Raw genomic sequence first — 27,187 nt, 5'->3', positions numbered from 1 at the left:
CTGCTGACAGTGTTTAGGATGTGGGGCTGCTGACAGTGTTTAGGATGTGGGGCTGCTGACAGTGTTTAGGATGTGGGGCTGCTGACAGTGTTCAGGATGTGGGGCTGCTGACAGTGTTTAGGATGTGGGGCTGCTGACAGTGTTTAGGATGTGGGGCTGCTGACAGTGTTTAGGATGTGGGGCTGCTGACAGTGTTCAGGATGTGGGGCTGCTGACAGTGTTCAGGATGTGGGGCTGACAGTGTTCAGGATGTGGGGCTGCTGACAGCGTTCAGGATGTGGGGCTGCTGACAGTGTTCAGGATGTGGGGCTGCTGACAGTGTTTAGGATGTGGGGCTGCTGACAGTGTTCAGGATGTGGGGCTGACAGTGTTTAGGATGTGGGGCTGCTGACAGTGTTCAGGATGTGGGGCTGCTGACAGTGTTCAGGATGTGGGGCTGACAGCGTTTAGGATGTGGGGCTGCTGACAGTGTTTAGGATGTGGAGCTGCTGACAGTGTTCAGGATGTGGGGCTGCTGACAGTGTTTAGGATGTGGGGCTGACAGTGTTCAGGATGTGGGGCTGCTGACAGTGTTCAGGATGTGGGGCTGCTGACAGTGTTTAGGATGTGGGGCTGCTGACAGTGTTTAGGATGTGGGGCTGACAGCGTTCAGGATGTGGGGCTGCTGACAGTGTTTAGGATGTGGGGCTGCTGACAGTGTTTAGGATGTGGGGCTGCTGACAGTGTTTAGGATGTGGGGCTGCTGACAGTGTTTAGGATGTGGGGCTGCTGACAGTGTTTAGGATGTGGGGCTGCTGACAGTGTTTAGGATGTGGGGCTGCTGACAGTGTTTAGGATGTGGGGCTGCTGACAGTGTTTAGGATGTGGGGCTGACAGTGTTTAGGATGTGGGGCTGCTGACAGTGTTTAGGATGTGGGGCTGCTGACAGTGTTTAGGATGTGGGGCTGCTGACAGTGTTCAGGATGTGGGGCTGCTGACAGTGTTTAGGATGTGGGGCTGCTGACAGTGTTTAGGATGTGGGGCTGCTGACAGTGTTTAGGATGTGGGGCTGCTGACAGTGTTTAGGATGTGGGGCTGCTGACAGTGTTTAGGATGTGGGGCTGCTGACAGTGTTTAGGATGTGGGGCTGCTGACAGTGTTTAGGATGTGGGGCTGCTGACAGTGTTTAGGATGTGGGGCTGCTGACAGTGTTTAGGATGTGGGGCTGCTGACAGTGTTCAGGATGTGGGGCTGCTGACAGTGTTTAGGATGTGGGGCTGACAGTGTTTAGGATGTGGGGCTGCTGACAGTGTTCAGGATGTGGGGCTGCTGACAGCGTTCAGGATGTGGGGCTGGGTTCTCCGCCGCCCCCTGCCCATAGCAGGGTACCCGATGCAGTGGAGAATCAGGCGCCTGGGGAATATTGGGATTGGCGCCCCGATGCTCCAGACTGTCACTGGCAGCGGGAGCGACGTTCACTGACCCCTCCCCCCACCCCCGCCAGTGGGAGATTATAAATGGATGGGTCTTAATGACCCATTTGCCTCCACTTAGCGGAACGAGCACATGAGCCTCCGGGCCTGCGGGATTCTCCGGCCCTCAGGACCAGGAATCACGTGGGCGGATTCCCTACAGTTATCAGTGTCCTTGAACCTGACGTGATGGACCTCAAGGTAGACCAAGGGCGTAACTCATAAAGCGAGTTGCCCCCAAAGTCTGGTTTGGGGCTGAGAGGCTGGTTTAGCTCAGTGGGCTAGACAGCTGGCTTGCAATGCAGAACAAGGCCAGCAGCGCGGGTTCAATTCCCGTACCAGCCTCCCTGAACAGGCGCCGGAATGTGGGGACTAGGGGCTTTTCACAGTAACTTCATACTTGTGACATTCGAAGATTATTATTAAATCCATCCAAGGGCCAACATCCCTTGGACTGTCCCTTTAGTCTGAGATGGTGTCCTCTGCTTCTAGTTTTTCCTACAAGTGGAAACATCCTCTCCACGTCCACTCTATCCAGGCCTCGCAGTATCCTGTAAGTTTCAATAAGATCCCCCCTCATCCTTCTAAACTCCAACAAGTACAGACCCAGAGTCCTCAACCACTCCTCATACGACAAGATCTTCATTCCAGGGATCATTCTTGTGAACCTCCTCTGGACCCTTTCCAAGGCCAGCACATCCTTCCTTAGATACGGGTCACAATACTCCAAATGGGATGATCCTTTAAAACAGAGATGAGGAGGAATTTCTTCAGCCAGAGGGTGGTGAATCTGTGGAACTCTTTGCCGCAGAAGGCTGTGGAGGTCAAATATAGTCTTTAAGACAGAGATGGATAGGTTTTTGATTAATAAGGGGATCAGGGGTTATGGGGAGAAGGCAGGGGAATGGGGATGAGAAAAGTATCAGCTATGATTGAATGACAGAGCTGATGAGATGGGCCAAGTGGCCTAATTCTGCTCCTTTGTCTTCTGGTCTGATGGTCTATTTGTCCTGGGTGTGTTTGATGGGGCAGTATACTCCTTCATTAGAAAGTGACCACACTTCAAAATGACTTCATTGACTGAAAGGTGTTTCTGATGGTCCTGCCATAATGAAAGGCGCTATGGAAATGCAAGTCATTGTTTTCCATGTCTGATTATCCCCTGGCGCTGAGCACAGAGTAATGGATTTAAAAACTCCATGTAATGAACAAGCAGGTGAATAAATCTCGGGAGTGTCAGCGAGTGGAGCCTCCGGCAGTGAGAGGGAGTCACACTGTCGCATGCCAAAGGTTTTCCATCCCAACCAGCTCTGTGTTTACCTCCTCTGTATTTACTTATGTCACCATTGGCAACAGAATAAACGTGCCTGCCCACAGCGAAGGGAAGCTGCTCTTGTACCATGTCTGTGCAGATCAGACATGTTGTAGGGCATGTTTGAGGCAGCCGCTGGACAGCTTCTGGGCTGCTGTTTCATTTTTATGGCTCTCCCGCTCCCTCTGTGAAATCTATCAATCTCCCTTTCTGACGATAAACGGCGACATTCCAGAGGAATCTCTCAATCTTACCCCTAACCCCTCTCCCACGGTTGTACTTCTCACCTCGAGGGCCTGGGTTACCCATCCCTTGATCGTAATGCTAGCATTGGTGGGTGTGTTAAAAAAAACAAAAGACACATTCATTGAAGATCCTTAAATTGTGCCCCTCCCTCATCCCCATTCTTCCCTCATCGCCCCCTTTCCTTTTCTCCCTAATTTGTCCTTCCCATCATCCCCACCCCACACCCCTCCCCAGGTCTGTTTGGGATCCACATGCTGCCACTGAATGAATGAAGGGTGTGGTGTTAGTATTTTGGAATAAGGCAGGTTGCCGCGAGCTGGGATCAATGGCAAGGGGTGTCATAACCACCACAAGGAAGATGGGGAAACAATTGTTGATCTCTGTGGCACCAATGTTGTATTATATACTGCATATGAGGGTATTACGGTAAGGCCCCTGTACTACAGGTACAGGGGTAGATCCCTGCCTGCTGGCTCCGCCCAGTAGGCGGAGTATAAATGTGTGGGTTCTCCGTGCTGCAGCCATTTCAGCAGCAGCTGCGGGAGGCTCCACATCTCTGCGTAATAAAGCCTCGATTACTCTCTACTCTTGTCTCGTCGTAATTGATAGTGCATCAATCTCCCTGTGGGCGCTGTGGAGGACGGGCTCCCTGGGGAGGGGTCTATTACCCGGGGCTCATTCTGAGCAAGGTATAGAAGCAGGCCGAGCTCAGGGCCTGGTGTAACAAACCCTCCCATCTCACTGGGAGTGAGATGCTGCATGAAGCAGACTATTGTACATATAAATTTGTCCTCGTTAATGATAGCTTCCTCATGAGTTATTATATGGGCGACGAGGATTTACGTAAACTCCGGACTTGCCCGTCGATTTGCCTGTCCGCCGGAATTTCGTATTGAGTGCGGTACATCGTATCGTTTAAAATGCCGCTGTTCAGTAAATTGGATGTGTGGCTGGAGGATTGGAACCAGTCTGCAGAGCGGACGCGATGCTGCTTCCAAGCACACGGTATATTGTGGGAACACCGACAAAAGGTTCTTACGCTGCCTGGGGGTCCTAGACATTTGGGATCATCAAAGGTTAGACCGACGCCGCTGTACCGGATTCCAGGATGTACGATCGACACATGCCGATGGTTCCCGACCACTATGACCCCCCCAAGCCGTCTGTGGTTATGCAAAGATACCGGTTTCACGCGGCAATACGCCCCCCTGGTGAGTTAGCTACAGAATTTGTAACTCGTTTGCGGCGCTTCACTGCGCATTCGGGCCCTCCCTCTCAAAAATGTTACGGGACAGACTGGTGTGGGGTACAATAATTCGGACACCCAACTGAAGCTGGGAGCAGAAACTACGCTGGACTTAAAGCAAACCAGTGACCTTTCCCCATTCGTGATCACAGCAGATGGGTGTCCAGGAACTGCAAGGTTCTGTCGATTATGGGGATCTTATCTCAAGGCCACCCTCCCGCTCGAACTCCAGTCACGGGACGGTGCAGGTAGGGTCAGAAATCCTACCATAAAGCAGCCCCGAGGCAGTTGAACTGTGTTTAAATTCCAAGGGTCGCGGTGATTCAGATTATTTTGCAGGATAATGGATACCCTGTAACAATGGAGCTGGATACCAGGGCTGCTGTCTCCATTGTATCCTTGCACGTTTCAGCGGCTGTGTGTGGGTATCATACCGTTAGCCCTGCGGGATACCAATACTCGCCTGGCTCCCTGGGGAGCCATTGCAAATTGTGGGGGTCACCGTGACGCTGGTGATATCTGGACAGCTGGTGGTCCGCCTGTCGCTGGCAGTTGTACACGGTTCGTGCCCACATTTACTAGGAACAGACTGGTTGAGAGTTCTTCGATTCGGGCGGTGCTGTCCCATGAGTAGGATGACGGCACGGAACGCCCGGTTGCATTTGTGAGCACTCTGGCGGATGAACAAACAGAGAAGGAAGGTCTGATTGTCACCTTTGGAATTAGGAAATTCCATCAATATGTGTGTGGGCAGCATTTTGTTATCATATCGGCCTATTCCAGAAGGACAGGAGAATCCCACCTATCGTGTCGGCCAGGACCCATCAGTGGGCCCTCCTGCATGTCATTTAGGAGTACACTTTCCAACACTGCCCGGGTACCAGAATTACCCGTGCAGACGCCCTCAGCCGATTGCCATTGGCCGCGAGCGCCCCATCCCCACCTGTTGCAATGAGGTGATTGTAACATTGAATTTTATAGCCACCTTACTGGCTGCTCGAGTGCGTGTGCAGACACCGAGGGTCCTGGTATTGGCGAAGCTTCGCCTCATGTTACTCAATGAAGGTAAAAGTGAGACCTTCTCAGCGTCTCTGTGACACTTTGCTCTGACGGTCTCTGGCTTTGGAGGATGGTGTAATATTGTGGGTCCCCCTCAGGAACAGGACGTCCTGTTACAGGATTTTCACGCTTGCCATCCGCGGATTTGACAAATGAAAATATTGCCGGGAGCTGTCCGGATATGGATGCGGATATTGAGAGAATTGTACAAAGCTGCCCAGCGAGCCGGGAATTCCACAGTCCACAATCCCTCTCCACGCTTGGGAATGGCCGGGTCTTCCATGGATTCGCCTCCAAGAGGATTTTTCTAGACCATTCATGGGCTCCATGTCCCAATAATTTGTGGACGTCCGCTCCAAGTGGCTGGAAGTTTTCAGGATTAGCTTCCACAATGCCCAGGACCACAGTCAGGAAGCTCCTGGGATCTTTTTGCACCCACAGACTTCCGGAGGTGCTGGTGACGGTCCTTTCACCAGCGAGGAGTTTCCGGTTTTTTGCAGCGTGATGGAATTTGGCCCAGCCGCATTGCACCATACCATCCTTCACCATCGGAGTGGCAGAATGGGCGGTCCAAATGCTTAAATGAGGATTGAAAAAGCAGTGACTGGGCCTATGGACACGGGCTTGCGAGCGTTTTATTCAGTTACCATACGGCGCTGCACACGATCACTGGGATTAGTCCAGGAGAACTTTTTTTATGAATTTAGAGTACCCAATTCTTATTTTTTCCAATTCAGGGGCAATTTAGCGTGGCCAATCCACCGAGCCTGCACATCTTCAGGTTGTGGGGGTGAGACCAATGCAGACATGGGGCGAATGTGCAAACTCCACACGGACAGTGACCTGGGATTGAACCCGGGTCCTCGGCGCTGTGAGGCAGCAGTGCTAACCACTGCACCACCATGCCACCCACTCTAAGGGGGTCTCTCTCTTAAAGGGGTCCCTGGGGGTCTCCCTATAAATAATAATAATCTTTATTAGTTTGACAAGTAGGCTTACATGAACACTGCAATGAAGTTACTGTGAAAAGCCCCTAGTCGCCACATTCCGGCGCCTGTTCAGGTACACGGAGGGAGACATCAGAATGTCCAATTCACCTAATAGCACGTCTTTCGGGACTTGTGGGAGGAAACCGGAGGTCCCCGGAGGAAACCCACGCAGACACGGGGAGAACGTGCAGACTCCGCACAGACAGTGACCCAAGCCGGGAATCGAACCTGGGACCCTGGTGCAGTGAAGTGGCAGTGCTAGCCACTGTGCTACCTTATTGAGGGGGTCCCTGGGAGTGGGGGTGGGGGAGGGGGGGGGTGGGTGGAGGAGGATCGGGTCACCCCCATACTCGGGAAGTATACCAAGAGCTCCATGGATTTAACAGGTGAATTGAAATAGGTTCTCGAGTTAGTAATGTATGTGATTGGATATTTAGTAGGAGCTTAAAGGGTTGCAAAAATAACTTTTAATATAAATTAGATTGCATGAAATTGCCGATACTAAATATGACATCAATCGTTTAATCCACTTAGATTCTTCTTTGTGTTCCTTAAAATCATTCATCCTCCACATTCCAATAAATCTGCCTGTCAATCAAAGGGGAGAAATTGTGGGACATTCAGAATGTTTCCTCCTCTTCCCATGCTTCATGTATGGATCTTTTTTCCAGTCCAGGGGGGGGGGGCTGATTGGCGGTGTGGGGGGAAGGGGGGCTGATTGGCGGCGTGGGGGGGAAGGGGGGGCTGATTGGCAGTGCGGGGGAGAGGGGGGTTTTGGGCGGTTGGCGGGGGGGGGGGGGGGGGCAGAGTTGGCGGTGGGCGGAAGGGGGGCTGATTGTCAGATGCGGGTGGTGCGCTGATTGGGCGGTGTGGGGGGGGCTGATTGGCAGTGCGTGGGTAAGTGGGGCCTGATTGGCAGTGCGGGGGAGAGGGTTGTTTTCGGTGCGGGGGGGCGATGGCGTGGCCGGGGAGAGGGGTGGTTTGGCGTGCGGGTGGTGGGCCGATTGGCATGCGGTGGAGAGGGGGGGTTTTGGCGTTGCGGGGGGGCTGATTGGCAGTCGGGGGCAAAGGGGGTGGGTTTGGCGTGCGGGGGGGCCTGATTGCGATGCGGGGCAAGGGTGGCTGACTGTGTTTGTGGGGAAGGGGGGGCTGATTGGCGGTGCGGGGGAGGGGGGCTGATTGGCAGTGCGGGGGGAGGGGGCTGATTGGCAGTGCGGGGGAGGGGGGCTGATTGGCGGTGCGGGGGGAGGGGGGCTGATTGGCAGTGCGGGGGAGGGGGGCTGATTGGCGGTGCGGGGGAGGGGGGGCTGATTGGCAGTGCGGGGGGAGGGGGGCTGATTGGCAGTGCGGGGGGAGGGGGGCTGATTGGCGGTGCGGGGGAGGGGGGCTGATTGGCAGTGCGGGGGGAGGGGGGCTGATTGGCAGTGCGGGGGAGGGGGGCTGATTGGCAGTGCGGGGGAGGGGGGGGCTGATTGGCGGTGCGGAGGGAAGGGGGGGCTGATTGGCGGTGCGGGGGAAGGGGGGGGCTGATTGGCGGTGCGGGGGGAGGGGGGGCTGATTGGCAGTGCGGGGGGGCTGATTGGCGGTGGGGGGGGAGGGGGGAACTGATTGGCGGTGCGGGGGGAGGGGGGAGGGGGGGCTGATTGGCGGTGGGGGGTGATCCATTCCGATGCCCATATTGGAGCCAGCGTCGGTTTGCCGCCAGCCAGCCATGGTCTCCCCCCTCGGAAGCCATTGCAACGGCGTTTGTACATCATCAGAAGGCCCTCCAGAGATACTCGGCCTCTGATGGGCTGAATTCCTGACCGCCCGGTTGACGTGTGGTCTGAGCAGTCGGGAACCCGGAATGGCGGCTGCGGACTGCGTCCAGCACCGCCACACTCGGCCGGAATCCACGCCACCGGCCGGCGGGGGGGTGGGGGCTTCTGCAGGGCTAGGAGACTGAGGGCGGTGGGCAGGGGGTGGCCAGGGGGGTAGTATTTGGCAAGTCGAGTCCACGCACAGCCAGCGCCATGGTTTACGGCAGAACTGCTGCAGGTTATCACCGGACCCATACACGGCCACGGGCCCGGCTATTCGCCGGCTGTTTTTGGCGTGGGAGCCAGGAGCTTCACCCGGTGCCGCTGCCAGGCCCTCAATGGAATCATTGAGGGTTTGATGCCAATTATAGTGTCGTAAAGTGCCCGTGTCCTCAAGCCGGCACTTAGCCACTGAAATGGAGAATCCAGCCCATAGTCTCCCAAACAGAGAATCTCGCCCTTACTCTTCCAAACCTTGGTGCCAGGGATGAGTGGCGTCAGGAGTTGCTGAAGAGTCACCATGGTTCAGTGGCACCAGAGCAAACATCCCACACCGGGGACACTATTTATGCACGGAATCTTTTCCATGGCACATTGTGGCTCCCGGGAGCGGCACTGGGCCACGCCAGCCTGGTCTTCTGTAAGACCCAGGGAAAGACCCTTCGATGCATGCGGGCTATTTGACCAGGCGTGAAGTGGCCCGTGGGTCGTTCCACCGCCAGTTGTACCCCTGTCTCCGCAGCATGAGCTACCCCTTTAGGGTGAGGGCCCAGCGATCCGGGTGGGCCCGTCCGGCACAGTGAGAGTGCTCCGACTCGGGTTCCGATATGGATGCGGGGTATCCATGACAGACGATGACAGTGTGTCCGGACCGATGTCCCTGGTGTGTCCAGTAGCGAGGCCTGCACTGGGAGTGAGAGGCTGTAGAAATAGATTAATCTGTGCCTAAGGCAGCTTCCTGGTGTGTTATTATAGAGGGATGTATAAATAATCAGAATCTCCATCACAGTTAGCGTGACACTGAACTTCCTTTCTGAACTCCCTTACTGCCTGTGAGCTGCTCCTGCCTATCTCCCAGTGTAATCATCATCTGTAACACAAACAAGTTCAATAACCTGGCCTCAGTTCCAATGAATCCTTTGTTACATCTAACAAACCTGCTTTGTTTATTCCCTTCTGTGTGTATGAGCTAATTGTGTTTTGTTCCCCGCCCATTTGCTCATTCACACTTCTCCAAGAGATGCTGCAGCACTCGGCTCCCAGTAATAATAATAATCTTTACTGTCACAAGTAGGCTGACATTAACACTGCGATGAGGTTACTGGGAAAAGCCCCTAGTCACCACAGTCCGGCACCTGTTCGGGTACACAGAGGGAGAATTCAGAATGTCCAATTCAGCTGACAGCAGGGGCTGGATTCTCCTGTGTCCGACGGCAAAATCCCGTTCGGTGATCGGCCAGAGAATCCCTGTTTGCCCCGAAATCGGGGGCGGAGCAGCTTTCTGCGTTACTCCACACCCTCGAAAATGGGGTTCCCGGGGAGTAAGCTGCACGCCATTGGGACGGCCTCAGGGTGTCACCCAAGGCCCTCCCCCCCGATATTCCGCCCCAATGGGCCGACTTCCCGACGGCGTGGGACACTTATCCTTTATTTAGTGAACCCAGTGTGGCGGCTGCGGGGGGGGGGGGGGGAGAGCCATTCCGCAGACAGGGGGAGCTTTGGCGGGGGCTGGGGGCACTGGTGGGGGGGGGGGTGGTCCAGGGGTGACGAGGGGGGTTACTGGGGGACAGTATGTGGCAGGCTGGATCCGCGTGCAGCCGCCGCCATGCGCATGCGCGGCCACGAGCCCGGCAAAGCTGGGGGCATAAGCTGCGTGGCTGCTAGTCCCCCACCAGACAGAGGATCGGTGCAGCTTTTACCCAATTTTTCCTGGCATAAACCGCCACTGTTCCCACGCCCGTGTCAACACTTCATCTGCAAATCGGAGAATCCAGCCCCATGTCTTTCGGGACTGTGGGAGGAAACCGGAGTACCCGGAGGAAACCCACGCAGACACGGGGTGAACGTGCAGACTCCGCACAGACAGTGACCCAAGCCGGGAATCGAACCTGGGACCCTGGAGCTGTGAAGCAACAGTGCTAACCACTGTGCTCTCGTGCCGCTCAGTGCTACTGTCTGACTGCCCATCAAATAGTTGTGGGTAAGGTGTGCGGGAGACATTGGCCTGTCTGTACATTGGCCTCTCTGTACATTGGCCTGTCTGTACATTGGCCTGTCTGTACATTGGCCTCTCTGTACATTGGCCTGTCTGTACATTGGCGTGTCTGTACATTGGCCTGTCTGTACATTGGCCTCTCTGTACATTGGCGTGTCTGTACATTGGCCTGTCTGTACATTGGCGTGTCTGTACATTGGCCTGTCTGTACATTGGCCTGTCTGTACATTGGCGTGTCTGTACATTGGCGTGTCTGTACATTGGCCTGTCTGTACATTGGCCTGTCTGTACATTGGCGTGTCTGTACATTGGCGTGTCTGTACATTGGCCTGTCTGTACATTGGCCTGTCTGTACATTGGCCTGTCTGTACATTGGCGTGTCTGTACATTGGCGTGTCTGTACATTGGCCTGTCTGTACATTGGCCTGTCTGTACATTGGCCTCTCTGTACATTGGCGTGTCTGTACATTGGCCTGTCTGTACATTGGCCTGTCTGTACATTGGCGTGTCTGTACATTGGCGTGTCTGTACATTGGCGTGTCTGTACATTGGCGTGTCTGTACATTGGCGTGTCTGTACATTGGCCTGTCTGTACATTGGCCTGTCTGTACATTGGCCTGTCTGTACATTGGCCTCTCTGTACATTGGCCTCTCTGTACATTGGTGTGTCTGTACATTGGCCTGTCTGTACATTGGCCTGTCTGTACATTGGCCTCTCTGTACATTGGCCTCTCTGTACATTGGCCTCTCTGTACATTGGTGTGTCTGTACATTGGCCTGTCTGTACATTGGCCTGTCTGTACATTGGCCTCTCTGTACATTGGCCTCTCTGTACATTGGCCTCTCTGTACATTGGCCTCTCTGTACATTGGCGTGTCTGTACATTGGCCTGTCTGTACATTGGCGTGTCTGTACATTGGCGTGTCTGTACATTGGCCTGTCTGTACATTGGCCTGTCTGTACATTGGCCTGTCTGTACATTGGCGTGTCTGTACATTGGCCTGTCTGTACATTGGCGTGTCTGTACATTGGCCTCTCTGTACATTGGCCTGTCTGTACATTGGCGTGTCTGTACATTGGCCTCTCTGTACATTGGCCTCTCTGTACATTGGCGTGTCTGTACATTGGCCTGTCTGTACATTGGCCTGTCTGTACATTGGCCTGTCTGTACATTGGCCTCTCTGTACATTGGCGTGTCTGTACATTGGCCTGTCTGTACATTGGCGTGTCTGTACATTGGCGTGTCTGTACATTGGCCTGTCTGTACATTGGCCTGTCTGTACATTGGCGTGTCTGTACATTGGCCTGTCTGTACATTGGCCTGTCTGTACATTGGCCTGTCTGTACGGGGAGAATCGCAGCTGTTTCCTCTGTCACAAGACCGGTGAGGGCCCAAGTTAGCCAATCAGAGAACAGGGACTCTGACCCCATATTCCTCCTGCCCCACCACCTCGCCACCACCCTCCCTATATCCCACTGTGTGTCTGCAGGCTGTATGACCTTTGGGTTACAATAGCTGAACATTGGTGTTCCTGCTGGTAGTCACACAGACTCAGGCACACACTTATAGATGCCAACACAATCACAGACACTCACAAAGACAAAGGAACAGCCACTCACATTCACACACACCCACAGACAGAGCCACACTCAGACACAGAGAAACACACACACACAAACATGCACTCTGACATGGACAACACACGCACACAGACAAATTTACACATGTAAACACCAGCAAAAATTCACATTCATAGCAACTTCACACAGTAAAGCAGCTCAAGGCATTTCACCTGAGCGTTACCAATCAGTAAACCATAGAAAGGGACATTGGGCGGGATTCTCCGATCGCCGACACCGAAATCGCATTTGCCGATCAGCCGGAGAATCCCCATAAGCACCGGGATCGCGGGTGATGCCATTTTTGCAACGCTCCGCCCCCTCAATAACGGCATAGTCAGGCGGTACGCCGCACGCTGTTGGGAGGGCCTCAGGACGTGAGGTCCTCCCCCGATACTCCGCCTCCGAATGGCCGAGTCCCTGACGGTGTGGGGCGCATGTCCTCACAGCGTTCGGGGACCTTGCGTGGCGGCTGCGGACTGTGTCCAGCGCCGGCACAGTCCGGGGGGGGGGGGGGGGAGCCGTTCTGTGGGCGGCGGGGCTGGGGGCACTGGTTGGGGGGTGGTCTGGGGGTGGCGAGGCTGGCTGCAGGGGGGGGCAGTTTTTGGCAGGCCGTGTCCATGCACGGAGCTGCCGTCTGCGCCGTGCGTGGCCATTCTCCCGCCGTATCCGCAGGTAATGCCGAGGGCTTTACACTGTGCGGCTGCTAGGCCCCCCCACCCCCACCCCCCCACCCCCCACTGGACGGAGCATCGTTGTGGGGGCGCCGCCGACTTTCCGGCGGTAAGACCAGACGGATACTGCGGACATGGCTGCAGGATCGGAGAATCCAGCCCATTACGTAACACAACCAATGCTTAGTCAATGTGGTACATTTTAAGGGATATAAAGAGAAAAAGATGGGAATACTCTGGAGATTACAGGGATAGGAAGGTGTGAGGTCAGGAGTGAACACATGGATTTTAAAATTGAAGCATTGCTCGGCCAGTGGTCAATGGGATTTGGTGCTTCAGGAAATAGGCAGCATAGCTTTGGGTGAGCTGAATTTGAAGGAGTTTTGTGGAGAGGAGACCAGTCAGGTGAGTTATCATAAACACAGACTGCTACATTAATTAGTGACCATATTTGAAAAGTACCGAATTGGCTTTGGTAAATCCTGAGGTAATGAAAGCAGTTATAGAAATGTGACCCGATCTTTCGTTCGTTCCCACATTCCAAGGAATTCTAGACAATAATTTGAAGCCGGACCCTGGCACATTATTTTCCTTCCTAATCCAGGAGAGTGTGAAAGCAGTGATAGCATCAATCTTGCTCCCTGTGACTGGGATGAGTTCAGTAACCACAGGCCCAGGATGGAGCTTGGGCCTTCCAGCTCCGTGTGGTGTGTCCAGCTCTGGGTGGTGTGTCCAGCTCTGGGTGGTGTGTCCAGCTCCGTGTGGTGTGTCCAGCTCTGGGTGGTGTGTCCAGCTCTGGGTGGTGTGTCCAGCTCCGTGTGGTGTGTCCAGCTCTGGGTGGTGTGTCCAGCTCTGGGTGGTGTGTCCAGCTCCGTGTGGTGTGTCCAGCTCTGGGTGGTGTGTCCAGCTCTGGGTGGTGTGTCCAGCTCCGTGTGGTGTGTCCAGCTCTGGGTGGTGTGTCCAGCTCTGGGTGGTGTGTCCAGCTCTGGGTGGTGTGTCCAGCTCTGGGTGGTGTGTCCAGCTCTGGGTGGTGTGTCCAGCTCTGGGTGGTGTGTCCAGCTCTGGGTGGTGTGTCCAGCCAGCATTGTAAGCGATTGTGCAAACACACGAGAATTAGAGCAGGAGATGCCACTTGGCCCCTTGAGCTTGCTCAGCCACGCGACAAGATTATAACTGATCAGATTTTGGTCTTAACTCCATTTTACTGCCTTCTGCCTTTGCCGATGAAAAATCTGCCAAACTCAGCCTTTGGGTATACCCAGTGACCCAACCTGGCAGTGCCCCATAGAATCCCTACAGTGCAGAAGGAGGCCATTCAGCCCATTAAGTCTGCACTGACCATCTGAAAGAGCACCCCACCCTGACAAAAGCCACCACCCCATCCCTGCAACCCCACCTAACCTTTTGGACACTAAGGGCAATGTAGCACGGCCAATCCACCTAACCTGTACATCTTTGGAGTGCGGGAGGAAACTGGAGCACCCGGAGGAAACCCCATGGCTTGTTTCCACCTCCCTACTTGGGCAGAGCATATTTGGATATTGTTTTCATCTCGACCGAGCAATTTTCATAAAATAGAAAATAAAACAAGCAGCTCCAAACCAAACGAGGCAAAACGTTTGATCAGCAAGTGCCAGTGAATGGGCAAACTGCAAATGGAGAGTTTATATTATTGCACCTTTAGTGTTTTTCCAATCAGAGGGACAATGAAGAGGGGGGTAGGGGGTATAAAGTAGGGGGGTAGGGGGGTAGGGGGTATAGAGTAGGGGGTTAGGGGGTATAGAGTAGGGGGGTAGGGGGTATTGAGTAGGGGGGGTAGGGGGTATAGAGTAGGGGGTAGGGGGTACAGAGTAGGGGGGTAGGGGGTATAAAGTAGGGGGGTAGGGGGTATAGAGTAGGGGGTAGGGGGTACAGAGTAGGGGGGTAGGGGGTATAAAGTAGGGGGGTAGGGGGTATAAAGTAGGGGGGTAGGGGGTATAAAGTAGGGGGGTAGGGGGTATAGAGTAGGGGGGTAGGGGGTATAGAGTAGGGGGGTAGGGGGTATAGAGTAGGGGGTTAGGGGGTATAGAGTAGGGGGGTAGGGGGTATTGAGTAGGGGGGTAGGGGGTATAAAGTAGGGGGGTAGGGGGTATGAAGTAGGGGGGTAGGGGGTATAGAGTAGCTGGTGGGGGTATAGAGTAGGGGGTAGGGGGTATAAAGTAGGGGGTTAGGGGGTATAAAGTAGGGGGGTAGGGGGTATAGAATAGGGGGGTAGGGGGTATAGAGTAGGGGGGTAGGGGGTATTGAGTAGGGGGGTAGGGGGTATAAAGTAGGGGGGTAGGGGGTATAGAGTAGGGGGGTAGGGGGTATAGAGTAGGGGGGTAGGGGGTATAGGGTAGGAGGCCCATTCGCCATCTGCTTCCTTGGTGATGTTCAGACAGGCGCCAGGCGAGCTGCTAATACACCAACAACTGAGCCAAAGTTCTGCCTCCCCTCCCAGCTTACCTTGCAACACGCCCTTCACGTTATCGATGTCCACCCCTTCCTCAGCCTCCGCTGCTGCCTCTGCATCACCTGCAGCCAACATTCCTCCTGTTCCCCGGCTCAGGGCAGGTCACAACCTGACAGGAGAAAACTTTATCAATGGCGCCAAAAGAGTGAGACTGAAATAACAGGTCGTTGTTTCAGGCTTGCTTGGGAATGCCTCTCCTGCTCCAGCTCCTGCTCCCTGGCTACAGAGAAACCTTCAGCACCCAGCTCCTGCTCCCTGAGTACAGAGAAACCTTCAGCACCCAGCTCCTGCTCCCTGGCTTTAGAGAAACCTTCAGCACCCAGCTCCTGCTCCGCCCAATACCAGCCCTGACAAAGCTGGCTCCACCCGAACTAAATATCTGAACTGATTTATATTTTGGGTTTGGCAGTATTGTATTGTGTCTGTAAATGATCTACTCACTTGGCCCCAATCCAGAGCCAACTTCATTTACATATTCTTACACTAGACACACAGCCTGAGTGAAAGCCTGCAACAACCTGGACATTCTCTTCCTGGGGGTTCTCTGATTGTTTCACAAAACAGAATTGGAGCAACTCCTGGCCTCCCTCCCTCTCCCTCTTTACCTCTCTATTCTGTGTTGCCTATTGCTCGGCAAGATCCGTCTGAGTTCTATTCAATTCACCTCCCCTCGTCCACTCACAGCTTGGAATGATACCGTGGTGACTAATCAGAGCAATCAATTTTCACTGTTGCACCCACAAAATACACTTCAGTCTAACCTTTCAGTTTCACTGCAGCTTTATTCAAGGACCGAGTCAAAATGTAACATCGTCCCTGGTGCCTGAGGCTGATCCGAGACTGACAATGCTCACCTTCCTGGTATCTGACACTCACTCTGAGCCCAGCGCTCATTCATTCCAGCGAGGGGCTTGGCAAGGTGATTTTTTTAAAGTCGAGTTCCTAATCAGTACAGTAAATCTAATCTCTAATCAATACAGCCTTGGAGAGGCAGAATCCACCCCAAATTCAAGAATTCCCTGTTTTCTCTCCTCTCCTGAGGGTGCTGACTCTCACTGGGGTACAGGCACCCCCTCCTCTCCTGAAGATTAGAATTAGAATTAGAACAGTACAGCACAGAACAGGCCCTTCGGCCCTTAATGTTGTGCCGAGCCATGATCACCCTACTCAAGCCCATGTATCCACCCTATACCAGTAACCCAACAACCCCCAAAAACATTATTTTTCTTAGGACACTAAGGGCAATTTAGCCTGGCCAATCTACTTAACCCGCACATCTTTGAACTGTGGGAGGAAACCGGAGCACCCGGAGGAAACCCACCCACAGTGGAGGACGTGCAGACTCCACACAGACAGTGACCCAGCCGGGAATCGAACCTGGGACCCTGGAGCTGTGAAGCATTGATGCTAACCACCATGCTACCGTAAGATGCTGACTCTCACTGGGGTACAGAGTCCCCTCCTCTCCTGAAGGTGCTGACTCTCACTGGGGTACAGACTCCCCCTCCTCTCCTGAAGATGCTGACTCTCACTGGGGGACAGACACCCCCTCCTCTCCTGAAGGTGCTGACTCTCACTGGGGTGCAGGGCCCCCTCCTCTCCTGAAGGTGCTGACTCTCACTGGGGTACAGACACCCCCTCCTCTCCTGAAGGTGCTGACTCTCACTGGGGTACAGGGACCGCCTCCACTCCTGAAGGTGCTGCCTCTCACTGGGGTACAGGGTCCCCTCCTCTCCTGAAGGTGCTGACTCTCACTGGGATACAGGATCCCCTCCTCTCCTGAAGGTGCTGACTCTCACTGGGGTACAAGGTCCCCTCCTCTCCTGAAGGTGCTGACTCTCACTGGGGTACAGGACCCCCTCCTCTCCAGAAGGTGCTGACTCTCACTGGGGTACAGGGACCCCTCCTCTCCTGAAGGTGCTGACTCTCACTGGGGTACAGGGTCCCCTCCTCTCCTGAAGGTGCTGACTCTCACTGGGGTACAGACACCCCCTCCTCTCCTGAAGGTACTGACTCTCACTGGGGTACAGGGACCCCCTCCTCTCCTGAAGGTGCTGACTCTCACTGGGGTACAGGGTCCCCTCCTCTCCTGAAGGTGCTGACTCTCACTGGGGTTCAGGGTCCCTCTCCTCTCCTGAAGGTGCTGACTCTCACTGGGGTACAGGGTCCCCCTCCTGAAGGTGCTGACTCTCACTGGGGTACAGGGTCCCCTCCTTTCCTGAAGGTGCTGACTCTCACTGGGGTACAGACACCCCCTCCTCTCCTGAAGGTGCTGAATCTCACTGGGGTACGGGGGCCCCTCCTTTCCTGAAGATGCTGACTCTCACTGGGGTGCAGGGCCCCCTCCTCTCCTGAAGATGCTGACTCTCACTGGGGTACAGACACCCCCTCCTCTCCTGAAGGTGCTGACTCTCACTGGGGTACAGGGACCGCCTCCTCTCCTGAAGGTGCTGCCTCTCACTGGGGTACAGGGTCCCCTCCTCTCCTGAAGGTGCTGACTCTCACTGGGATACAGGATCCCCTCCTCTCCTGAAGGTGCTGACTCTCACTGGGGTACAAGGTCCCCTCCTCTCCTGAAGGTGCTGACTCTCACTGGGGTACAGGACCCCCTCCTCTCCAGAAGGTGCTGACTCTCACTGGGGTACAGGGACCCCTCCTCTCCTGAAGGTGCTGACTCTCACTGGGGTACAGACACCCCCTCCTCTCCTGAAGGTACTGACTCTCACTGGGGTACAGGGACCCCCTCCTCTCCTGAAGGTGCTGACTCTCACTGGGGTACAGGGTCCCCTCCTCTCCTGAAGGTGCTGACTCTCACTGGGGTTCAGGGTCCCTCTCCTCTCCTGAAGGTGCTGACTCTCACTGGGGTACAGGGTCCCCCTCCTGAAGGTGCTGACTCTCACTGGGGTACAGGGTCCCCTCCTTTCCTGAAGGTGCTGACTCTCACTGGGGTACAGACACCCCCTCCTCTCCTGAAGGTGCTGAATCTCACTGGGGTACGGGGGCCCCTCCTTTCCTGAAGATGCTGACTCTCACTGGGGTACGGGGTCCCCCTCCTCTCCTGAAGGTGCTGACTCTCACTGGGGTACAGGGTCCCCTCCTCTCCTGAAGGTGCTGACTCTCACTGGGGTACGGGGGCCCCTCCTTTCCTGAAGATGCTGACTCTCACTGGGGTACAGGGTCCCTCTCCTGAAGGTGTTGACTCTCATTGGGGTACAGGACCCCTCCTCTCCTGAAGGTGCTGACTCTCACTGGGGTACAAGGTCCCCTCCTCTCCTGAAGGTGCTGACTCTCACTGGGGTACAGGGTCCCCTCCTCTCCTGAAGGTGCTGACTCTCACTGGGGTACAGGGCCCCCCTCCTCTCCTGAAGATGCTGACTCTTGCTGGGGTACATGGTCCCCTCCTCTCCTGAAGGTGCTGACTCTCACTGGGGTACAGCATCCCCTCCCTTCATGAAGGTGCTGACTCTCACTGGGGTACGAGACCCCCCCCCCCCCCCTCACCTGAAGGTGCTGACTCTCACTGGGGTACAGGTCCCTCTCCTGAAGATGCTGATTCTCATTGGGGTACAGTGTCCCCTCCTCTCCTGAAGGTGCTGACTCTCACTGGGGTACAGGGTCCCCTTCCTTCCCTGAAAATGCTGACTCTCACTGGGGTACAGACACCCCCTCCTCTCCTGAAGGTGCTGACTCTCACTGGGGTACAGGGTCCCCTCCTCTCCTGAAGGTGCTGACTCTCACTGGGGTACAGACACCCCCCTCCTTTCCTGAAGGTGCTGACTCCCACTGGGGTACAGGACCCCCTCCTCTCCTGAAGGTGCTGACTCTCACTGGGGTACTGGGCCCCCCTCCTGAAGGTGCTGACTCTCACTGGGGTACAGGGACCCCCTCCTCTCCTGAAGGTGCTGACTCTCACTGGGGTACAGGGTCCCCTCCTCTCCTGAAGGTGCTGACGCTCACTGGGGTACAGCGTCCCCTCCTCTCCTGAAGGTGCTGACTCTCACTGGGATACAGGGTCCCCTCCTCTCCTGAAGGTGCTGACTCTCACTGGGGTACAGACACCCCCTCCTCTCCTGAAGGTGCTGACTCTCACTGGGGTACAGACACCCCCTCCTCTCCTGAAGGTGCTGACTCTCACTGGGGTACAGGGTCCCCTCCCCTGAAGGTGCTGACTCTCACGGGGGTACAGGGACCCCCTCCTCTCCTGAAGTTGCTGACTCTCACTTGGGTACAGGGTCCCTCTCCTGAAGATGCTGACTCTCACTGGGGTACAGAGTCCCCTCCTCTCCTGAAGGTGCTGACTCTCATTGGGGTACAGGGACCCCCTCCTCTCCTGAAGGTGCTGACTCTCACTGGGGTGCAGACTCCCCCTCCTCTCCTGAAGGTGCTGACTCTCACAGGGGTACGGGGTCTCCTCCTCTCCTGAAGGTGCTGACTCTCACTGGGGTACAGGGTCCCTCTCCTGAAGATGCTGACTCTCACTGGGGTACAGAGTCCCCTCCTCTCCTGAAGGTGCTGACTCTCATTGGGGTACAGGGACCCCCTCCTCTCCTGAAGGTGCTGACTCTCACTGGGGTACAGACTCCCCCTCCTCTCCTGAAGGTGCTGACTCTCACAGGGGTACGGAGTCTCCTCCTCTCCTGAAGGTGCTGACCCTCACTGGGGTACAGGGTCCCCTCCTCTCCTGAAGGTGCTGACTCTCACTGGGGTACAGGGTCCCCTCCTCTCCTGAAGGTGCTGACTCTCACTGGGGTACAGAGTCCCTCTCCTGAAGGTGCTGACTCTCACTGGGGTACAGGGTCCCCTCCTCTCCTGAAGGTGCTGACTCTCACTGGGGTACAGGGTCCCCTCCTCTCCTGAAGGTGCTGACTCTCACTGGGGTACAGAGTCCCTCTCCTGAAGGTGCTGACTCTCACTGGGGTACAGGGTCCCCCTCCTCTCCTGAAGGTGCTGACTCTCACTGGGGTACAGGGTCCCCTCCTCTCCTGAAGGTGCTGACTCTCACTGGGGTACAGGGCCCCTCCTCTCCTGAAGGTGCTGACTCTCACTGGGGTACGGGGTCCCCTCCTCTCCTGAAGGTGCTGACTCACTGGGGTACAGGGTCCCTCTCCTGAAGGTGCTGACTCTCACTGGGGTACGGGGTCTCCTCCTCTCCTGAAGGTGCTGACTCTCACTGGGGTACAGGGTCCCCTCCTCTCCTGAAGGTGCTGACTCTCACTGGGATACAGGGTCCCTCTCCTGAAGGTGCTGACTCTCACTGGGGTACAGGGTCCCCTCCTCTCCTGAAGGTGCTGACTCTCACTGGGGTACAGGGCCCCTTCTCACGATTACTGTGTTTTCCACTTCTTTCATTTCACTGTTCGAGGGCAATCTTTTAGCTGTTGTTTAGATCTGACCCGAAACTATTTCTTTCTGTTTGAGTTAGTCCATATTGGTCTTCAGTTGATCCACATTCTCCTTCATTACTCTTAATATTTTGATAAAACTTTTAGTGTGGGCTTTGAAAACATTCGAAAGTTTTTGCTTCACATTACGTTTTGTGCTACTTCTTGCTGACTTTCTCTTCCTTCCAGCTCTCCCAATCGAGAGGATCATGCTTTTATTTTTCTAAGCCGTTTCTCTTGGCACTGTTTCTTATCTCATCAGTGCCTATGGTTAACCACATAAGTGAAGCCGTTGCCTTTTAGGGATATGTACTGAGCTTTGCATTGTACCAAATGCTTTGAATACTTCCCACTGTTTGCACGGTTATAGGCCGGCGCTCCAGTTCAGTACTGAGGGAGTGCTGCACTGTCCTTTGAATGGATGGTAAACCGAGGTACTGCTCCCCTCCCGTCAGATCGTCCCATTTTGAAGAATACGAACAGACTCTGCAGTATCCTTGCCAACTTCATCCCTTAACCAAGCCTACTAAAGAGTAGATGATCTGGTCATTGTCGCAATGCTGTTTGAGAATCTGCCTTGTGCGAATAACCTTTTGCATTTTGAGGAACAGCGATTACACCTTCAAAAGCACTTACTTGGCTGAAGATCTTTGCGATGTTCTGAGATTGTGAAAGGTGCTGGTCTGTAACACTGTTAATGTTACAGACCAGTTTACTGTTGTCAATTTATGACTCACTCCTTTGATGTTTGCTTGCTTTACACTTGCAGTAAATAGGCCCCTCCCGCTAGGCTCAGCTTGCACCTCTGCTCCCTCCTGATATGCCAGCCAAGATGTCAATTGCAGTCAAACACGACTGCCCAGTGCATCTCTAATTCGGGAAGGCGACCAGCTGTCCCAAGCTTTGACATTGGCACCGGTGAGCACCGACGAAATGGGGGAAAAGGTCATGACAATGCCAGGATGGACTATTCCATTTCTGTGAAGTGAATGGGCTGGGTAAAACCACTCTCCTGTCCTGACAGCAGCAATCTGGCTGGTTTACCTGCATCACACACAATGTTTGATCCTCCTCTGGTGTATGACCATCATCAAATGACACAAATATTATCTGTACCATTGAAATAATCCTGAGAACACCCCAGTCAGTAGTGTAGTGCCGAATAGACAGCTATTGGTCCCACCCTTCCTACAAACCAAAACTCCAAAATCCTTCAGCCTTACTATACTCTGACATCTCTGCCCCTCCAGTTCTGGCATCCGGTACATCCCAGTTTTAATTGCGCCACAAATGGTAGGGTTGCAATCAGCTGCCCAAATCTCAAGCTCTGATATTCCCTTCCGAAAACCCTCTGCATCCCTACCTCTCTCACCTCCTTCAAGACACTCAACAAAACCTACCGCTTGGACCAAGTGTTTGATTGCTTGTCCTGACATCTCGTCCTTTGGCTTGGTGTCAGACTTTGATTGATAATACTCAGAATAAAGCATCTTGGAATGTTTTTGCAATGTTAATGATAAATTCCAACAAAAACAGAGCACACTGGAAAATCTCAACAGGCCTGGCAGCATCTGTGGAGACGGGAGCTAATGCTTCGAAACTGGATGACTGTATAAATTCAAGTTGTCATGTAGGTTCTCCTCCATGTAATACACTTCAGATTGTGGGTTATGCTCAGGTACAAAGTGAGTCTACAACCTGAAACTGAGATTCCTGGCATCGACTTTTGACAAGAGTCCCACTATTTTTTTTCTATAAATTTAGAGTACCCAATTATTTTTTCCAATTAAGGGCCAATTTAGTGTGGCCAATCCACCTACCCTGCACATCTTTGGGTTGTGGGGGTGAAACCCATGCAGACACGGGGAGAATGTGCAAACTCCTCACGGACAGTGACCCAGGGCCGGGATTCGAACCCGGGTCCTCAGCGCCATAGGCAGCAATGCTAACCACTGTGCCACCATGCTGCCTAAGAGTCCCACTATAATGGTGCGTGGAGAGTCCCACTATAATAGTGTGTGGAGAGGGACCTGAAATTTCCAGCAATGTAGCTCCTGTGTCACCGTGCTTTCAGCAAATGCCCAAATTTGGACTGATACTTTCCAGGCGGTGAATTCCATTTTTTTGTTGTTGGTTCACAGGATGTGGGCATCGCTAGCATAAAAAGCATTGATTGCCCATCCCTAATTGCCCTTGAGAAGACAACCTGCCTTCTTGAACCGCTGCAATGCATATGGAGTAGGTCCACCCACAGTGCTGGTAGTTAGAGTGCCAGAGACAATGACAAATTTATTTCCTGGTCAGGATGATGTGGTGGCTTGTAAGGGAGTTTGCAGGTGGTGGTATTCCCATGTGTCAGCTGCCCGTGTCTTTCGAAGTGATAGGGAGGTCGCTAGTTTGGAAGGTGCTAAGGAGCCCTGGTGAGTTGCTGCAGTGTTATCTTGTACAGTACACACAGCTATCACTGTGCGTCAATAGTGGAGGGATGTTGAAGGGGGTTGCCGACTGAGTGTGCTGTATCCTCAGCTTTGAGGTTCTGGAGTGTTGGAACTGTACTCAACCAGGTGAGTAGAGAGCATTTCACCACTCCTGACTTGTGCTTTATAGGTGGTGAAACTATGGGGAGCTAGGCGGTGAATTACCCGCAGCAGAATCCTAGCCTCCGATCTGCTCAATGGTTATCCCAGGCTGTTGATAGTGGGATATTCAGTGATGGTAATGCCATTGTATATCATGGGGAATGGTTCAGATTCCCTCTTGTTGGAGATGGTGATTTCTGACACTTGGGTTGCACAAACATCACCAACCACTTATCAGACCAAGCCTCAACGTAGTTGATCTTGTTGCATATAGACAGTTTCTGTATGAAGATCTGCGAATGGTGCTGAACATTGTAGTCGTCAGCAAACATCACCACTTCTGATTATTGATAAAGCAGTTGAAGATGATTGGGCCCAGAACAGCAGCCCGATGAACTCCTGCATCAGAGATGATCGACTTCCAACAACCCCCTTTGTGCCAGGTATGAACAGTTTGCCCTCAAACGAATTCTCATTGACTTCAAATGTTGCAAGTGCTTCAGCCTTGCCGTTAGCACTGATTTGCTGCGCTACCCCATCGTCAAGGAGGGGGGAGTTTGTGGATGTTCCTCCTCTCATCAGTTGTTGAATTATGCACCACTATTTATGACGGATGTGACGAGACTGCAGAGCTTTGATCTGATCGAGCGGTTGTGGGATCACGTGTCTGTCTTTTGCTGGTTACATCTGCTGTTCAACACACATGTAGTCCTGTATCATACCTTCACCTAATCTCCAAAGTCAATAATCAACAGCTGATAAACACTCCACTGACTACTCCCAGGGCAGGTCCACCACCAGTTAGATAAAGCTCTGAAGATTTCCCAGAGCTTGAGAATGAATAAAGCTCCCACTCTTGTGCCAAACACACAGGGAAGGTACAATATGGGTACACAAGATTAAGAGTAGGCCATACATTCTTCTGGCCTGCTCTGCTGTTCAGTAAGATCATGGATAAATGATTATATCAACTCTACGTCCCAGTCAGGTCACATAATGCCTTGATTCACTTAGTGGCTAAAAATCTATCCACCTCAGTCACAACTTTCCGAGTAAAGACATTTCATGACAGGTACAGCACGGGGTTAGATACAGAGTAAAGCTCCCTGTACACTGTCCCCATCAAACACTCCCAAGACAGGTACAGCACGGGGTTAGATACAGAGTAAAGCTCCCTCTACACTGTCCCTATCAAACACTCCCAGGACAGGTACTGCACAGGGTTAGATACAGAGTAAAGCTCCCTCTACACTGTCCCCATCAAACACTCCCAGGACAGGTACAGCACGGGGTTAAATACAGAGTAAAGCTCCCTCTACACTGTCCCCATCAAACACTCCCAGGACAGGTACAGCACGGGGTTAGATACAGAGTAAAGCTCCCTCTACACTGTCCCCATCAAACACTCCCAGGACAGGTACAACACGGGGTTAGATACAGAGTAAAGCTCCCTGTACACTGTCCCCATCAAACACTCCCAGGACAGGTACAGCACGGGGTTAGATACAGAGTAAAGCTCCCTCTACACTGTCCCCATCAAACACTCCCAGGACAGGTACAGCACGGGGTTAGATACAGAGTAAAGCTCCCTCTACACTGTCTCCATCAAACACTCCCAGGACAGGTACAGCACGGGGTTAGATACAGAGTAAAGCTCCCTCTACACTGCCCCCATCAAACACTCCCAGGATAGGTACAGCACGGGGTTAGATACAGAGTAAAGCTCCCTCTACACTGTCCCCATCAAACACTCCCAGGACAGGTACAGCACGGGGTTAGATACAGAGTAAAGCTCCCTCTACACTGCCCCCATCAAACACTCCCAGGATAGGTACAGCACGGGGTTAGATACAGAGTAAAGCTCCCTCTACACTGTCCCATCAAAGGTTCCTGGGGAAGTGCAACACGACTTAGAACAAAATTCTCACTACTGTCCCAAATCCTCCCACGGCAGGTGATGGGTTAGATCGAGCAAAATTCCATCTGCAGCAAGGTTAGAAGAATCAGCGCACCAGTGTGACATCAGTAGCCAACCTCACGGAATCCGAGTGTAACAGGGAACAGACTGTGTTGGGAATGGACTGCAGACAGGTTTCTGCTGAAATGCCAATCTCACAATCAACAATACTGCAAGCGCCCGTGACTGCATCCATCCTCGAGTCACGGCTGGTGGGTGATGAGACAGAACTTCAACCCAACTCATCAAAACACCTCTCAAATTTAAAAAGAAAAATCACAATTTATTTTATTTATTCATAAAAACACACGGCACTGAAAATCACTGTGGTAACATCTGCTGTTTAACCTGCTTCACCATTTTATTTTGTCCATGACGGCTAGGACTGTCGGGTCCAACAAGCTGATGGAGCCGGTATCATTAGTGTATTAACACCAGCCACGCAATTGAGCTCTTAATCCATTTTTCCTTTGCCAACATCCCCAATGACACAGTAATACTTAATATAAAACCAGCAACACTGTCCACACGAGATGCCAGTTAGGACAGGGGTCCACTCGATTGTGGGGGCCCATTTTTCTACTTCTTGTCCTCTTTCTCCGTATCTAAGAGCGCGGAGCGGATGCCAAGTTTCTTCAGCTCCTCCACGAGGTCCCCGTTCTGATGCATCTGTAGTAGAATGTCGCATCCGCCAACAAATTCCCCGTCAAAGTAGATCTGAGGGATGGTCGGCCAGTTGGAATAGTTTTTAATCCCTGTTTCAAAGGACAAAAGAAATAATCAGACAGAGTGCATGAAGTTCCTCTATCCCCGTGTTGCTCCATTTTTCACCAAAATGTCAGGAACCCCCAGGACTCTGCCACAATATAGCAGGACATTCGGCCCTTCAAACCTGTTCCAAAATTCAATAAAATCATTCACCTGAACTTCATTAACCTCTACTCCATTTCCCTCAATTCCCCTCGAATCCAGAAATCTAGGAATTCCTGAGTAGCCACGTCCCTTTCAGGTAAACAACTCCAAAAATTCAAATCCTGAATGAAAACATTTCTTTTTTAATAAAGTTGGAGTGCACAATTATTATTTTTTTCAATTAAGGGGAAATTTAGCGTGGCCAATCCACCTATCCTACACATCCTTTGGGTTGTGGGGGTGAAACCCACGCAGACACGGGGAGAACTCCACACCAACAGAGACCCAGAGCCAGGATTCGAACCCGGGTGCTCAGCGCTGTGAGGCAGCAATGCTATACCTCCGCCTTCCTGAGGTAAAGATTAAAAACTGTACGTCAGACATCCCAAAAATATAGCCCGGGGTAGAGACTCCGCGCCCACAGGGAGCGGGGCGGACACCCCGCGCCCACGGGGGGGGGCGAGGAGAGGTTGAGTTGGTTAGGATTGTATTCGCTGGAGTTTAGAAGAATGAGGGGGAATCACATAGAAACCTACAAAATTCCAACTGGACCAGACAGGGTAGATGGAGGAGGTTCCCGTTGGTGGAGGTGGTGGGGGGGGGCCCGGAAGAGGAGGTGGCAGGGTAACGCCCGGGTTGTGTTGTCCGGCGTTCGGGAAGGATCCGGATGGCACTTACCCTCTTACCTTGCGGGGGAGGGGGAGTGGGGGGGGCCCGGAAGAGGAGACAACAGTAAGTTTGGAGAGCGGGAGCGGTCGGGGTCAGCTGACTTACAGAAGCACAATGGGGGGGGGGGGGGGGAATCAGTGCTAAGCAGGTGCTTGGCTGGGGTGGGGGGGGGGGGTGTTTGCTGGGGGGCGGGAGGGGTGCTGCTTTACTGACTGAAGGGGAGCCAGTTGTTGGGGATAGATGAAGAGTCGGGCTGGGGGGTCCTCCGGCGGGGGACTGGAGTGACGTGGGCACGTGGCTGGCCGAAAAAGGGAGATGGCCAGGCCGGGGGGGGGGGGGGTCAACCTCCCATCCAGGCTGATCACGTGGAATGTGAGGGGCCTGAACGGGCCGGTCAAGAGGTCCTGCATGTTCTCGCATCTAAAGGGGTTGAAGGCGGACGCGGCCATGCTGCAGGAGACGCACTTAAAACGAGGTTAAGGAGAGGATGGGTGGGCCAGGTGTTCCACTCAGGGCTAGACTCAAGGACCAGAGGGGTGGCAATTTTGGTGAGTAAACGGGTGGCGTTTGAAGCAGGGAGCATCGTG

The 27,187-nt window shown here is 53.6% G+C and overlaps 1 protein-coding gene across 1 annotated transcript in view; it reads right to left on the bottom strand.

Moving 5' to 3' along the window:
• Positions 1–15,412, bottom strand: part of LOC119962488 — a 215,969-nt gene extending 200,557 nt beyond the window's left edge. Inside the window, exon 1 of the mRNA XM_038790433.1 lies at positions 15,096–15,412. Within this exon, the coding sequence (XP_038646361.1) occupies positions 15,096–15,177 (82 nt within the window). The 5' untranslated portion in view covers positions 15,178–15,412. The remainder of the gene's footprint in view (positions 1–15,095) is intronic.
• Between the last annotated feature and the right edge of the window lie 11,775 nt (positions 15,413–27,187).

This window comes from Scyliorhinus canicula, chromosome 2 (assembly GCF_902713615.1).
Source record: "Scyliorhinus canicula chromosome 2, sScyCan1.1, whole genome shotgun sequence".
NCBI lineage: Eukaryota > Metazoa > Chordata > Chondrichthyes > Carcharhiniformes > Scyliorhinidae > Scyliorhinus > Scyliorhinus canicula.
This window is presented reverse-complemented; position numbering and strand designations above follow the sequence as displayed.